Raw genomic sequence first — 16,730 nt, 5'->3', positions numbered from 1 at the left:
CGCCATTTTTCCTCCACCACCCGGGGATAAAACCAGAAATGACGTAAAAAAGGTCACGTGACTTCCACGGCGTTCCCTGTTACTCCGCCGCTGACGACGGAGCACCGAGAACTGCTCTCGGCGCCAAAAAAGTGCTCCTCCTCGACCAATGAAACACAACGCCCCTGCTCCTGCCCGACCACTGGAAGACGCCAGAACTCGCGAGAGCACTTTGGGTGCACTTAGAAGTGCTCCTGTTCGCCCAATGGAAAGCGCTATAAGTATTGACACGTGCAATGGTATTGCGTTACTGGTCAATTACAGTGATTGCAAAACAAGTTTTCGACTTGATGATAGCCAGGCAATAGCCAACAAAGTTGCGTTCCACATCCATTTGAATCCTTTTCGACGGCAACGATCCAACGCGGCGTTTTGTTACAGTGAACTAGAACAGTTTTGTGTAGTGTTCAAATGGGTTCGCAGTCGCCACTTCTCGCAGAAAGCACAAGTCCTCGTCAATGCAGAACCCCTTTCGCGGCTTGCGCGTCAAACAAGAGCCTGAAGCCGCGGCGCTCGTGGCATCCATCTTAGAGTACGCAATGTCGTTGCACGTACGCGAGAGGGCGCCCGCCTCGCCCCGCTGTGCTAGCGGAGAGGGCTGCGACGGTCCGCTCAGGCCGCGTTCCAGCAGACCGTGCTTCTTGCTCCGCTAGCCCGCTTAGCCGCTAAGCAGAGAGCACATGCGCATTTGCACTCCCGCTCCGCTTAGCTGCTGAGCGGAGCGTAAAAACTGCGAACTAAAACTTTCTAGTAGGGACATTGCGCAGCGCTCCATGCACTCGTTCAACGCCTCCTAAAAAAAACTATGCCTGGAACGTCGCTCTTTTTCCCATGGAGAGCGTCCTGCCGAGTGTTGTGACCAGGCGCCGTGCGAGAGCGCTCGCCTTCGTACCGCTTGATCACGTGACATTATCGGAGCAGCCCATGGAGTAGCCGGGAGCAGCCGGCCTCCGCGCTGTCCGCCGGCGGACACCGCGAGCGGCGAGCTCCCGTCGGCGTAGATTTCAGCGCAGCCGACGCCGCGCTGAAACCTACCTGCAACTCTGCAGCAACATATTGCACTGAAAGAAACTGACCAGCCTCAAAAAAATACCCGTAAGGTGACCCGCGTGATGTCGTCATCCAGCCACAGCAGTGGTATCTTTTTTTTTTTTTTTTCCTGGGAGATTTTGTGCGTGCGTGCCTGCATGGGAACGCGCAATTGAAATTATTTGTGCCTGCAGTGAGCGCTCGCGTGCTCCTACTTCGGGGTCATCTTCGGGGTGCCTGCCGCGCGGACTGGGTCCGGCCGCTCGCCGTTGCCGGTCCGCCGGGCCCCTGCCGTAGGTGCTAGCGCCTCGGTATGTGTGCCGTCTCGTTGTGGTTGTTGCGGTACGACGCTTAGCATGCGTGAAAAATTGGTCATCGCTCGGCGAACCGAATTAAGGCACTTCGACCGTGCCTATCTTGGCCTGTGCCAGGCCAACGTCTTGATATGCTATTTCGTTTACCTAATTCGGTATACGTACCAAGATTGGCATGCTGTCAAATATACTCGCATGGTGGAGAAGAAAGGAAGGCGCAGATTTGAGCACATTTAATTGAGGATAAGGTGAACGAAGCAGAAAAACGGCAAAAAATTAGATACACGTGATGACCGCGAGAATCGAAGTCATCAGTCTAAGAAAATATTGTTCTTGGAATGGTTCAGTGCGTGTTCACGCAATATTGTTCACGTACGTGTATCACAAACACTGTTGACAAAGCTGTGCGCTCTACCACAACAGCACGTGTGTGAAATGGTTCATCCCAGGACCTGGTGAGGATTCCAGACACTTTTGTGCAGAAAGAGGCGGTGCTATATGGCACGACGTGTACGTCTCGGGGACTACAGGCGCACACCTACAATTTCACGATTTTTCTTGACAAGGGCTTTTTGTGAAGAAACTTCACGTTAGCGTGCGTGTCGGTTTTCCCTTGTGCATAGTTGGCGAAAAGTGGCTTGATGAGCTTTCGTGCGATTAGCTCCAGAAGAACCTTGCGGTGGTCCGAATCGGTATTGCCACAGCTCAACACGGGCAGGCTCATGAGCTCCTGTACGGACCTTTTCACGCATACTTCCAGAGGCTTCTTTACTGACCGTCTTTGCGAGAGTACGTAGTCAGCAAATCTGCGTAGGCCTACAAGAACTTTGACAAGTTCCTGCGTCGGGTAGTAGAGGCCGCCGCGGTCTTGGTGCGTTATGAGGCCATGGTTTGGAGCACTGCTGTTTGGTGCCTGAAGCATTGCGACGCACTCAGCGCAGGCAATGCGCTCGCTTACAGCGCGAACAATAAAACCTCCTATCATTGCCAGGCTGGCAACGTCGGGGTTAGAGAAAATTGGCCTGTCTGAGAGCAAGTGCTCCCTTAGATGCGTTGCTGCTCTGTTCAAAATAAGGTCTGTGGTTGGTGTGCTCGTACAGCGTGCCTGCTGAACTGGGAGAAGCTGAGTTGACGTGAACGTCGCCGAACTCTGCACGTTGCTGCCACTGGAAGCGGCTACGATTCCGGTTTTTAGCATTTTTTCGAGACCGCATGTTGTGCTCCTGACGTCCAAGGCATCATCACATCCTGCACTGCGCCTCAAGAAGCCGAACATGGCCTCTATAGGGTCACTGGACATCTTGCGAGTGAGAACAAATTTAAATTTCTTCTCAGTCAGCAGGAGTCGTATGCAGGCAACATTTGACTGTGTTGTGAATAGTAGGGCGTGGCACGTTTCCTTGCTGAAGAAGTTTTCAGCTTCGCTTGCCTCCCGCAGATCTTCCACATAATCGATGAAATCGTTTTCCAGCCAATCGAGCCTCTCGTCGTCTACTGCAGTGAATGGGCGGCAATCGATGTTGTTGCAATGAACCTATTGCTGGCAGTTGCTCACGTCCATCAAAGTAAACCATTTCTGCATCACTTCCAGGAAGTGGATCGTAGGACCTGCCGATGCGAATTCCACATCTGTAGTGTGCCCTGCCTGCTCCTGGAAATATTTCAAGGCTCCAACTACTGCGGCTGACAGCAATTGCACGGCTAGCTTAACGCTCATCTTCTCAATGTTGGAAGGGTACAGGTGCTTTCTCGTGAGGAACCTGATTGGCTTTACTATGGAGTTCTTCTGCATTTTGTAGATCTTCTTTAGGTATACCGATGAAATTTCTTTTTCTCCGCCGATGTCTTTTGCCAGGAACTGGGACCTTACATTTTTGATTATGTGGCTCTGATCAAAAGCCAAAAAGATGGTCTTCGTGGCATCCGCGGGGTGCGGAGCGGATATGTGCAGCGCTCCGTCGCACAGAACTTCCATGGCTGCCACGTTAACCTTGTGATTGTCCGTGACAAGGCGGACGACATCGAAGCCGATCTCCGACGTTTTCTGTATGACGTGGCGTGTGACCTCTGCTAGCTGCTCCCCTGTGCACCCCTTGGTGAAAAAATACCCCACAGGTATTTTGTATCGTCCGTGGAGGCCGCATAGCAAAAAGCACAGGACAGAGTTTGCCAGGCACTCATCCTGAGAACTGTCGACAAGGTGTTGCAGCTCCGCGCCCATGTCGACGTCGCCAATGAAAGCGTCCCGTTGTTTGTGGTATTGCAACTTCTGGCGTATTCTCATTTCGTCTACGATCAGCGAACAAACTTTTGATTGTGGCGTTTCAAGGGCCTGTATTTCTGTCTCAAGGCGGCAACGAACGAGCTCAGTGAACCCCACTTCGCCCGAAACCGCGCCGATGTACTTCTGGATGGTCTTGTTGCAGGGCAACCTCAGGAGGTCTTCGGAGCGCAAGTACTCATATGCCTTCGTCGACAAATTTCGGAGTATGATGCTATGCCTCAGCGTGGTTTCTGACCACTGTGGTTTTTTCTTCTGGTAGTTCTTTACCTGGTCGACGATTAGGAGTGCCTTTGCATTGCCCTTTTCGGCATCGGACGTCACTTCTAAAAATGCACTAACGTGCGCGGCTTCTTTCAGCTTCAGCAGTTCTTCTTTATATGAATCCACTGTCCTCCTTAGTCTCTCGTTTTTTATTTTGAGTGCCCGCTCTTTCTCGCGCCATCGCTTGCGGTGGACGAAGTACGTCGAGGGATAGAGTTTGAATGGTGTCTGTGTCTTGAGTGAACGCTTTGCATGAACCACTCCCGTTCGTGTCGCATTGAACGTACCGGGACCCTCGGCTGTTGCACCCGATTCCACTTGCTGAAGTTGGACGAGATTGTTTGTGGGGTCGCTTCCTTGAATGTTGCTGTCACCGTCAGTACTGTGTTCATGGTTGGGCCTCGGAGACTTGGCTGGCCCTTCGTTTGTGCTTCCTAGCTGTCCGCGTACCAATGATACGCCTGAGGAAGTACGTTTACGCTTTAGGGTTGTGCCTTGAATCGTGCTTTCGAGTTGTGGAACGGACCTCACCAGTTCACCGGACACACTTGCCACTGGCATGTTTTCCGTTTGTGGAAGGCACGGAACCAGTTTGCCGGGTACGGTTGGTACAGTCGTGCTCGCAGGTACACTGGCCACTGCCGTGCTCTCGACATTTTCCGCAAAGTTCCCAGCCGGTTCTCCAAACACACTGGGCACTGCACCGGGCTTGAGAAGCCGCCTCGTGAAGTCTTTCTTGAAGTCAGTTGGACGAAAGTGCAGGCTACATACAACAGAGCGGTCCTTGATTGCGGTGCTGGGGAAGGCGTCTCGTAATATTGCGTGCAGCCACTTTTCTCGCAAGGAGATATCGGCTGGAACTTCGTGAAATGACACTCCCGGTTGCTTCCGTCGGCAGCTCGATGAGCAGCCTGGTACACAACAGCACCGCATTACTGCTCAAATCAAACGGAACACTGGCTCTGCAAGCTCTGCAACAACAGGCGGCAAAAAACATCCCGCAAACCAACGCAAAGCTGGTGCTCTAAGCAGACGATACTATACCGCTATTCCTGCGAAGCTTTGTTTCATGTGAAAAAATTAGTTTCAAGAAAGTGGAATTCATTTTATTTATAAATTATAAATTATAAATATAAACAACAGCGATAAAGAAGTGTTGTCGTCTGCATATATACATAGGAGCGGTGACAAAGCGCGGTCGGCAAGGTGTCGTCTGCTCGCAAAACGGGCCGCTCTGCCCCCGGCGGCCGCGGGCCGGCGTGTTTACAGGAGCGACCGCCAGAGGCGCTCGCCTTCGTACCGAAGGGGGAGAGAAAAATCAGAGGGTAGGGCAGCGAGTTCGCGGCTCACGTTCCAGGCATAGTTTTTTTTAGGAGGCGTTGACTCGTTGGATGCTACACGAGCTGTTCGTGCAAGAGACATGTCCCGAACGAGAGTTTGGGAGGCCACTCACGACTCGAGCGTCTCGAGCAGGGGGTCGGGGGGCGCCTTCTCCTGCAGCAGGGACATCTGCTCGCGGCTGAGCTTGACCATCTCGCACAGGGCCTCGGCCGCGTTGCTGTGCTTCTCCTCGCTGCACGCCGGGTCGATCAGCGCCACCAGCTGCTGGACCACCCGCGCCCCGTCCAGCCACTGCCGGCAAGAGGAAATAGAAGCGACCAGGGTTGAGCGCACAGTCGCTGAGTCTGCCCCCTCTTCCATTACTTTCGGCGAAGCATACACACCGAAGGTTGTGCGTATTTTTCTGCGAACAAAATGTCCCAAGCCTTCCTGAATCTGATGCGCCAAGCATTCCACAGCACGGGGCATTGGAAAATGAATGTCCCGTTAAGTGTGCGCGGCTTGCAAACACTGCTAAAGTTGCGCGCCGTTCGAAACATCATTTGGATCACGAGCTTACACGTCTCAACGCTTGGATATTCATTTCGAGTCAATCAACAGGCACCAATTTCAAGATCACTACAGCCAAAATAACAATGAGGTTCTTTGATTTACAGTTTCGGACTCACTGTGGATAGTCTGAGAATTCCCCAAGTCCAAGACTGATAATTGGTGTGTGTGTGTGTGTGTGTGTGTGTGTGTGTGTGTGTGTGTGTGTGTGTGTGTGTGTGTGTGTGTGTGAGAGAGAGAGAGAGAGAGAGAGAGAGAGAGACTTTGTTAGGGATGACCACCGTCGACGCTCAAGAAAAATAAAATTCGCGAGTATGTTTCACCAAAATTCGGGAATGGCCATGCAACCAACTAGCTCATTTCCGCAACAGAACCTATGATGTCATACCAGCCAGCTCTGCGATTGGCTGAGGCCGGCAAAAGCAAACGCAAATTAAGCAGGGCTTATAAGCTTGCCGAACGAGCTTTTTGCGCTTAATGGTAGGGCACATTTTTTATAGCAGTTGGAATGGGGGGGATAAACAGTGGAGGTTACTAAGGCACACGTAAACATAGAAGTACTGATGCGTACTGCTGCTGGTACTGCACGCCTACGCTTGGTTTAGCTGCACAGCAATGCAGGGATTCGTGGTTGTCTCAGACGACACTGGCCGATTGACGCAAGCAACGGTGTCTTACGTGACCATATTTGTCTTGCAAGCACTATGTTTCACGAAACGATTGTTCTCTCCCTGAACAAAAACAAGCCAGGTTTCAATACGTTCAAAAACAGACCAAAAGCAGAAAACAGCTTGCCGCGGTATGCTGGCGCCATCTAGATTTACCAACGATAAACAAGGCTTCCCAATCGGCTTCAGAGCAGTCCATCGGTTCCTGTGATGTCATTCCAGACCATGAAAACACACCATTTAGCGGGAAAATCAAAATTTTAACTTAAATTCAATAATTTGTCAGTGAATAAAATATCGTTTGCATCCAGACAAGTGCAGGCGGCCTCTACAAAACACGATATCTTTCTAATAAAACAAACTTGTATTTAGTCTCTGTGGCCCCTTCGAGAGATGCCAGAGTGACCCGCTCACCTGGGTGATGGACGCCCGCAGCGCCTCGCTCTCGGCGCAGGCGACAAACTTGAGGAGCAGGTCCATGACGGCCGAGGTCTCGATGTGGCGCAGCAGCTGGGGTACCAGGTTCTCTCGCTGCATGCACACGCAGAGCATCTGCGCAGTGCAACACGCCGGCGACCCACCGGCCGCCGCTTCAGAGCCGGGCCCTCGGCTCAGGCTCTGGAACACTAGGTCGCCCAGGCGCAGGGGCACCCCCGCCGGCGACAGGAGCAGCTGTGGACGCCACCCGGACAACGGAGAGAGAGAGAGAAGGAGAGAGAAAGCGCGCACGCGGGGAGAGAGAGAGAGAACAGCTGTCGCCTCCGAAAACGACGGCCAGGGCGGCTGCCTTGGACGGCAAGCGCTTCAGCGGTAGTGTCACACTTCTTCCACGATAACGGCAGACGGGATTCGATTGATAATGATTTGACACAGTAAAGCTGCACTTGGGCTGTAGTGGAGGGCTCTACATTAATTTCGACCACTTCGGAGTCTTTAAAATCTCGACATGCGGGCGTTTTCACTTTTCGCTTCCATCTGAAAGACGGCCACCGCAGCAAGGATCGAACCAGTGTTTTTCGACTCGACAGCACAATGCCTTAGCCACCGAGCACAGTGGCAGGTGCCAGCAGGGTTTGTCAAAACCGTCGGTGCTTTTAGTTGCATTTAACAAACGGGGATGTGATGTTAGGCACACCAAATGATGGACGTTTTCATATAAAACTCCGCAACAACTGAGAGCAGTCAAAGCCGCCTGTACTTACACATCTCCTTTTCACCTTGGGTATCTTGTGACGGACCTCACTCTTCGCGACGTGTTCCACTATACGGAACTTAGCCAACTGAAAGTACATTTTCTAAAGATCTCTCCCAACAACACAAAGGATTTTCCCATTAGGGTTGCACTATAAAGCTGTATTCTAGCTCACTCAAATGGAGAGTCATCAGACCTGCACATGTAAAACAGTCATTCCAGAGCCTTTTTTGTTTTTATTTAGTGCTAGCAGAGCAAGCAACATGTTGACGTCTTGGTGAGGGTGGGGCATTGAATGCTTTGAAAGGTATCAAACTGTGTTCCTTACAGCAGAACACGAAGCAGAAGGCATTGACAGACACATAAACGACAGAAGCACAGCACAGCGTTTGCATGTCTCCCAATCTAGTCATCGCCCATACTTCTGAGGGCTGAACCAACACCAATTTGCCTAACCTACTGCACTTCCAAAATTAAACACACTACAAATGACTATACACAAATTTGTGTTATTTGAAAGGTTGGCCAGTTTAAACCTTCCTACAATTTTGTTCAGGGACAGCTGATGCTTCCATTATGGTGGAATTTGCACTTAAAAGGACAGATTTCAAATTACCTGCTTCCTAAATAAACCTTACTGCAAAGCAGAAGTTCCTGCAGTGAACATGAGAGAACACAACATGAGGCAGCCAGTATGCTGACACCATGGCAATGCATGCAGTCAGACCGGCTGGAACTAAAAATTGGCCTACACTCGTTCAATGTCATGAAATTCAGGTGTGGCCATAGATTCCGTGAGCGCTTCACACAATAAAACTGAAGCTCAAACTACAATTTGACAATGTGAAATCAATTTCAATGCTCCAATAAAAAAAAAGTGGGGGGGGGGTAGAAGGACATTTCCTGATACTGCTGCTGGTTCTGAACCAGCTGCTACAAAAGCCGCACAAACATCAGCCCAGCTCCTTAGCTCAATCTTTTCAAATTTGCCTTTGTCTCTAACAAGCATCACTGAATCACTACAATCCACCTTGTAACACTGTTCCATAGTCATCGTCATCACCAGCCTATGTATGCCCACTGCAGCGAAAGGCCTCTCCCATGGATCTCCAATTATCCCAGTCCTATGCCAGCTCCGACCAATTTGTCCCCGCAAACTTCTGGATCTCATCTGCCCACCTAACTTTCTGCTGCCCCCTGCCCCGCTTGCCTTCTCTAGGGATCCACTCTGTTACCCTTTATGACCAACGGTTATCTTGCCTTTGCACTACATACCCTGCCCACGTCCATTTCCTCTTCTTAATTTCTGCTAATATGTCCCTAACCCGCATTTGTTCCCTGACCCACTCCGCTCTCTTCTTGTCCCTCAATGTTACACCTATCATCTTCCGTTCCATTGCTCGCTGAGTCGTCCTCAATTTAAGTTGAACCCTTTTAGTGAGCCTCCGAAGTTTCTGCCCCGTAGGTGAGTACTGGTAAGATGCAGCTGTCATACACTTTATTGACACTTTCATAGTATCATTTGCCAAATGATACTGTGTGTTCTATAGTGTCATTTGGCAAATGCAAGACAAAGCCTTGAAACGTGGCTACCCTCTTCCAACTACCCAGCCTGACCACATGCAGTTTTAGCTAGGTTCGACGCGTTCGTAATTCCACCACGACTCTCTTTCGACCGAAACAGAGTCGCACGCCGCCTTCGCGGTCTCTCCAAGTCAAGAAGCGTGTGCTCACGGAGTCGGCCTTGCGCGAGACGAGCATGCCGGCGGTCTTGGTGAAGAAGCTGGCGAGGAGGGGATTCAGCGGCGGCTCATTATCCAGGAAGCCCAGCAGCTTTGCCATGAGCGGCTCGCTCCGAACCAGCGCCTCGTTGATCTGCGGCACGTCCGACGTCAGGATCTCGCACGCCACGTTCGGGTACCTGTCGAGTTCGAAGAGGAAATCAGGTAAAAATGCATCAGGTACGCTGCTAGTACCGGGTGGTTTACTTCGAAAGATGAATGCGGCACCTCCGGCCATTATCATCATCATCCTGTTTTCCATCCACTTCTATCCCAACTTGAAATTTCAAGTCCATTCTCTGCTGCTTACTTTTCCTAGTCCACCTCTTCATCGAATCCCTGCTCTTCCCCCCCCTTTCTACCATTCCTAGGTGGCCATTCCCTTATTTCAATGGTTGACCGGTTGGTTGCCCTTCATCTGCAGCGCATTACCTGCCCAAACTCGCTTGTTTCGCTTAGTTTGAACTAGAATGGCCTCCCTCCCGCATTTGTTCCCTGACCCGTGCTACTGTTTTCTCACCTCATACGTTCTGTTGCGGGAAATGAGCTAGTGGGTCGCAAGGCCATTCCCTTTTTTTCATAATTACAGAGCTTATTTGAACGAAGTGTGCATTAGAAGTGGTGTCAGTGTTATCCCAACAAGGCAATCTTTCGAATGAACCAAACTTGCGTTTTCTCTGCACGGCCCCTTTAAAGATCCCCGGGTGGTTAAAACTGACCCGGAGGAGCCCTCCACTATGGCACGTTTCACAGCCTAGGTATAGCTTCAGCGCTTTAATCCCCGTAATCCAATCTGAGAACAACTGAGAACGACTCCGTGGGCAATGGAGCGGAAGATGATAGGTGTAACATTAAGGGACAAGAAGAGAGCGGAGTGGGTCAGGGAACAAACGCGTGTTAAGGACATATTAGTGGAGGTTAAGAAGGAGAAATAGACGTGGGCACGGCATGTAATGCGAAGGCAAGATAACCGTTGGTCATTAAGGGTAACAGAGTGCATCTCTGTAGAAGGCAAGCGTTGCAGGGGGCGGCAGAAGGTTAGGTGGGCAGATGAGATCAAGAAGTTTGCGGGGATAAATTGGTCGCAGTTAGCACAGGAGTGGGATAATTGGAGATCCATGGGAGAGGCCTTGGCCCTGCAGAGGGCGTAGACAGGCTGGTGATGATGATGATGATGAATCCAATCTGATCAGTTAGGTAGACGAAGATATTTGTGAAAGGAGGCGACACACGAAGGGAGAGGGGGAGTGAAACGAGTCACTCACTTGTATCGGACTTTTTCATCCACGTCTTCCGGCGGCTCGTGGGTGATAAGGTCCACAAGCTCTTCCATCACTTCCGGCTTGACCAGGCTGGAAAAGGCAATGCAGGAGTGCGTTACTGTGACGTCAGCATTACTGCTACTAATACTAACGCTGCACCTGCCAACAGTGAACATAGGTATCAATAATAGAGCCTCACCAATGATAATGACCGATCAACCGGTGTCAGTGGTAATGCCAGGGGAAAAAAATGGTCAACCCTTTCGCTATCACTGATGTGCCGGTACGTTTTCACATTTTCCCTCTGCAGTGTCACTGATGTACCAGTACGTTTTCCATTGTGCATTCAAAAATTCGTGCCATAACGCAAAGCTGGCGTGCCTGGACTGTTGACGCCACCTGCCGAATCTTTCTGGTAGCTTGAATTTTCACTCGCAAGCTCTTTAACGACTTCATATTGAAGAGTACGGAGCAACCGCGCCCACCTTTCGTTGCTGGGGGGGCTTGGCCACTCCGCACGCCGTACTTTGTTGGGATGAGTTCGGCGCTACACGAGAATACCGAATGACATTTAGCGGCTAACTGAGATTCGGGAGCTCATTCAGCAGCAAAATGAGTAGCCTCGACAGTAGTGGCATGTCACTAAAGAAAGTTCAGTAATAAACCAAAGAATACTGTTTCTAAAAACTGTCAGAAAACTTGCTTTCCCCTTCATGTTGTTTTTCAAATAAAGAAAGTCAAAGACAAACAAGTACGAACAAAAAAAAAAAAAATCTCCACCCCAACGCCTATTACGGATTTTTTGCGGACTTGTCTCGGCTTGTGATGTCTACTGATGTCACCTAAACCGGTGATTGTCTTTTTATTTATTAAAAAATAATTCGTTGTTACGTTTTAGAAATATATTATGTATAAAACCGCTATAGATGCACGTGAAATGTAATTTTGCGGCTTTGCGAGCTCGCTAATCGTCACCGCTATTACTCTCAAATCACATTTGTTTCGCCGTGTAGACCTGCACGGCCAAACCGTATGTCATTAGCAGCTAACGTCATTAACTTTTAACGACATTAGATTTGCCGTGTGACAGGGGAATTAATTTCCACACAAGACGGCTTTTTCGTAGCTGCGGAATAATATTTTTACCGAGTGCGATTTTATTAAAGATGTGGGGGGCCAAATTTCAGAGCACTCCTTACCTCAGTGAGGATGCGTCAAGAGTGGTCAGGCTCCCTTTGCTAAATTTTGAAGGGAGCATTTTTAAGAAAAATTGCAAGAAAGCAGCCGAGGGCTCATGCTCAAATTTCAGGGAGGAAAACCGTGCAGGGTAAAAAGAGTTAAAATTCGGCTCTAAAAGTCTACCAAAAGGAAGCCAAGCCGGTCCTGAGGCATCCTTACTGGAGTAAGGAGCGTCCTAACATTTAGCCCCTACTCTTTTGTGAAAGTGTTTAGGCTTGTGCAGTAGGCACTGCCCACGGCAAAGACAAAGGTTCCTTCCTCACTAAGTGAACATGTACACTCATAAAACGCCACCCCAGTGTCAACTTCACTTTCTTCTGCGAAGTCTAACCGAATCGTACGGTCAGTGCACAAGAAAATTTCACACCGGTTTTAGATTTCATTAGGAAATTCTCCCGGACTGACAACCAAGTTTAAAAGAAAGCGAATTTGTAAGCACTTCAACTGCACTGTTAGGAGGGCCCTTCTGAGGTTTGCATTTTGTTATTTGAGACGAAACGTTTCTCTTTCTTCCAAAGCATTGATTTACGGCTAGCAACACAAACTCTACAACTAAGGCTAAACATTCAAACCAATGAATATTTCTCGAAAACATTGCCCTAACTTGTAGCCGCTGCAATTGCGGAAATTAATTTTCAGCCCATGGTTCGATGCAGTGCGAACAGCTGCTCGGTAAACTTAACAAGATAAGCCGTAAATTGATCCCTTTAAACATACCTACAACTCTGGTAACTTGGAAATTCATAAAACCCGCAGACCGGGGGGAGGAGTTTAAAAGGAGTAATGCTTTGTGACCGCATTTTCCCAACCATAAGTGAAAATCGTCAGTCTTGAAGAGTAGTGGGCAACAACTCCATTGGGCAGGAGAAGCAAATTCTGACTTGTACGTTTTCAAAAGCACTTGGTGTACTGATGCGGCTTCGAGCCCTCCATTGCACTGCGAAGGAGCTACTGTGCTTGTACTGTATCGGACACGGCAGTCATACATAGGGCAACGCAAAGACGGAATTCCTAACTGGCCCCCGAACAACGTGCTGTAAACAGGCTTGCCGATGTAGCCGCGAGTTCTGGATATGGATGCGTAGCCCACACCGAGAAGACGACAGAAATCGCAGCTTCTGCAGATGGCTATAACAAGAGTACAGATTGGCCTCTCGTGGCCGCGCAATGTACCACAGTGTCGTTTTAATAGATGTTCCCATTTCCCCGAAAATTCGTAAAATTTCAGGCACGATTCGAAAAATCCTAAGACTTCAAAATTCGTAATTTTACGGAAAATTCCGAGGAGTTGACAGGTATGCTTTAAACCGCTGTGCTTGCTCCCAAAGAACTTAAACAATATTTCATAAGGTAATGTGGCATACAGGTTCATTTTGCCAAGTGCCATTAATTCACTGAAGTGCTTCACACACACACACATACACACAAACTGCATACAAGAATACCTGCCATGCGTAAAGGTGAACCCAAGGCGTTCAGAAGTGTGGGGCACACAACTTAACTTCACAGAAAGTAGCAACAAACAAACAAAACGGGAAACACAAACTTACAATTCTATGAGCCTCTTTGTTTGTGCCTTGCATTCCTGTAGAATGTCTTCTTCATCCATCAACTCCTTCAGTGTCACATTCTATGGAGGGGGCAAAAAGTTGCCGCGTAAGAAACCTCCGTTAAACACATTTTATGCACCGCTATTCTTTGAAGTGCAGCGGTTCAAACTACCCAAGGCAACACACGCACAAAACGCTAAGTATCTACATGCGTTTATCAATGCAATATAATAAGAACAGGAGTCGTCATACTTCTTTCTTGCATGAACGTATTGTCAAAACAGTCTAAACAGTGAGTCTTCTGCACCGCAAATGAACCGACACCATAAAACTTTGCCCTTGAAGACTACGAACAAGTTTGGGTCATTAGAAAGACTGCTTCATTCTCACCAAAAATGCCAAGTTTATCACAAACTTCAAACAAATAGTAGAGATATTAAGGATTGATGGATTGATTGTAGGGTTTAACGTGCCAATGGAACGCAGGCAATGAGGCGCGCCGTAGTGGACGGCTCCGGATTAATTTTGAACGCCTGGGGATGTTTAACGTGCGCTGAAATAGATATTAAGGAAAACAGATGACACCGTGACAACTCCCAACAGCCACTTTCTGGCGAGGTACCTACGACATCACAGAATCTTGTTCGTTCGATTGGCGGGCATCGACCAAACCCATCACCAAGAAATATTTAACCACATACCATGAATGCTAACTTGAAGAAAACACGTTGATTCTGATGTTCTTAGTATCCCCCATCACATCACTGCTCCCTCTCTTGAGTCACTCCTGACGTCATGTAGTGCACAATTTGAAAGTTTTTCAACATTTCTTGCATTGTTTTGGTTAAGTAAGGTTCTTGCAAATTGAACAAGGTTGTATTTTGGGTTTATGGCCCCTTCAAATGGCAAAACACTCTTTGCATGCAACACGTCGCAAGACGTTTCATACAACAAAAATGCCATTTCGCGGCGTTTCGTAGCGACCAAAGACATGCAGGTTTAAACCTGAAGTGTGGGTGTACTTCAGGTTTAAGCCACCCAAATCAGCGAACATCAAAACAATGCTAACCTCTTTGTTCAGCAGGGTTTCCACATGGGATGTGGTGATGAGGTTGAACTTCCAAAACATGGCGACAGCTTCAGCATGGAAACGAAAGACAAAAAAAAAACAGTGGTTATCAAACATCAGCAGGAAATAGCAGACAGTATTATCATCAGACTGCAAATCTGTGATGCGCAAATCCTCAACAAGCCGCAAATTTTCTTGATAACAACATTGGAAAGAGTTCAAAAGTATCGTTACGGAGCAAATTAGAGCAACAGCAAAGAAATTCCAACAGTTCTATCGCGCGATGTTTGTTTATGAAACAATGCTTGCAACATTTTTCATCCTACACCAAAACAACAACGTTCAAAACACGCATCGCAGAACGCGTTCGATTTTTTTCAGACAAAAGTTGCCTTGAAAAACACCGGCGCTGAGCAACAATCGTCGACTGAAATACGATGACAACGAAACCGGGCGCGCCGAGTCATGTCAATACGCCTCCGGCATCCGACGGGGACAGGGGCTTTCGTGCCAGACTTTCGCGAGCAGCGTTTAATCGTATTAGTACCCACCTCTCGCCACGGGCTGGCAAGCGGTCAGAAAATCGCTCGACGCCAAACTACTGGCCACTTTCCACATAGCCCTTATCAACCACCGCGTACGAAGAACAGTCTCCAAAGGCTTTCAAAGTCCGGACGAAAATTTGGAGCGCCTCACAACCTATTTTCTGGTACCGCACGCCGGACACCGATAAGGGCACGAACTTCGCTGCGCAACCTCCGTTCCAAACGTAGCGGGGGAGGCGGTTAACGAGTCTGCCAGGGGGTGTATAAATAAAAACACGCCGATTCGCTTTAAATACGCAGCGTATGGGCCGGACGCGAGGTCCCCCGATGTCGTCGGAGGCAACTGTCAACTGCTCGAACATGAACACCAACCAACTACTGGCGCCGAAGACTACTCTGTTGCGACAGGACCGCCCATCATAGCGAGATAAGATTGTGGGGCGGACAAGACAGATAAGTGCTCTCGTATCGATAATGAAGTTCGGCAGCGACTTACCTTAGTCGAACGACAGTGCCGTCGTTGTCACGAATGTAGACCAAAACTTGGGGCGACGATGGTCTAGTTCTTCGAGGCGTCGCAGCGAACGGCCGCCAGTGGCATCGGAGATATAAAAGTTCAGATGCGCGCACGGGCTAGCACCGAAGAGTCAGGTGGCACGCTCGGAGAGCAATGTTTTTCCTCTTTAAGAGCTAGTGGCGATGACAGCTCTCCGCACGGTTCACACACACACGCGCGTTTTTTTCCCGTTAGAGAGGTCCGACCATTGAGTTGCTTGGGCGCGTAAATTCGTTGTCGGCTGACCACCGGAAGAGGCGATCTTTCTCTGGCTAGCTTTTCGGTGAAGTTTTCTTTTTCTCTTTAGTTTAGGCCTACAAAAAAATCGGCGCACAATTGGGATCAGAACAGAAACAAAACAAAGGTACGCGCTCGAGAGAAAAAAAAAGCAGTTCACAAACACTAACGCACGCACTGAGGTGGTTTCTTGAAGGGGAGGAGGGTAGAACGCTGTCGGTGCTTGATTACCAGGCCGCGAGCTGGCGTCAATTGCGGCCGCGGAAACGCTGCACGCCGGAGATTAAACTTTACGCACTGCTCGAGGGATCGGAGACGGTGCGATTTGGCATGTGGAGTAGTGACTTGAATTGCGGCGTCCCGATGAACGATTGCTTGCCGCTAACACCTGCTTGCGATTCGACTGGCTTAAGCGCTACAGTCCTAGAACGGCGACAGCGGACGTCGGGTGGGCCGAACCGTCGAAGGAGTCGCGTAGGAAGGCCGAATGCGTGGAATCGACCGTCCAGTCGCGGCCGAACATCGTGTGAGGCTGCTTGAGTTGTAAGCGGAGCACCAGAACACGATCCAAAATGGCAGCTGGCGAATGTTGCTCGCACAGTGTTTTCGACACAAACTGGGAGCAAGAACACCAGCATTTTTTTCTTGCTTTTTACTTTACTTAACGTAACAATATAGCACATAGCTTTCTACTTTAATACTTAGTTATATATAAAACGCCATAATTTGTTAACTTATGTGTTGGGAATAAGCTCTGCTTTATGTTTTAAAATTGGGCGCTTTGAAACTGTCACAATACGTTAAACCGCCCTCG

The 16,730-nt window shown here is 49.1% G+C and overlaps 1 protein-coding gene across 9 annotated transcripts in view; it reads right to left on the bottom strand.

Annotated features, from left to right (window-relative positions):
* Positions 1-16,526, bottom strand: part of Fmt (phosphatase 6 regulatory subunit 1-like protein fmt) — a 62,458-nt gene extending 45,932 nt beyond the window's left edge. For 3 of the 9 annotated variants that reach the window (XM_077674652.1, XM_077674653.1, XM_077674654.1), the window contains exons 1-7: positions 15,130-15,517; positions 14,579-14,646; positions 13,510-13,589; positions 10,724-10,810; positions 9,412-9,598; positions 6,900-7,157; positions 5,381-5,559 (exon numbers count right to left, since the gene is read on the bottom strand). In XM_077674652.1, coding sequence (XP_077530778.1) covers positions 5,381-5,559; positions 6,900-7,157; positions 9,412-9,598; positions 10,724-10,810; positions 13,510-13,589; positions 14,579-14,646; positions 15,130-15,196 — 926 coding nt within the window. In that variant the 5' untranslated portion in view covers positions 15,197-15,517. Of the gene's footprint in view, positions 1-5,380; positions 5,560-6,899; positions 7,158-9,411; positions 9,599-10,723; positions 10,811-13,509; positions 13,590-14,578; positions 14,647-15,129; positions 15,518-15,619 lie in introns of those variants that run through there. The other 6 variants (XM_077674651.1, XM_077674655.1, XM_077674656.1 and 3 more) reach the window with 3 other exon arrangements.
* Positions 16,527-16,730: the final 204 nt, after the last annotated feature.

Source organism: Haemaphysalis longicornis, unplaced genomic scaffold, assembly GCF_048455015.1.
Source record: "Haemaphysalis longicornis isolate Haplotype H1 unplaced genomic scaffold, Haemaphysalis longicornis Haplotype H1 scaffold_6, whole genome shotgun sequence".
In the NCBI taxonomy this organism is placed as follows: Eukaryota; Metazoa; Arthropoda; class Arachnida; order Ixodida; family Ixodidae; genus Haemaphysalis; species Haemaphysalis longicornis.
The sequence above is the reverse complement of the archived record's forward strand: the minus strand, read 5'-3'. Positions and strand labels throughout refer to the sequence as shown.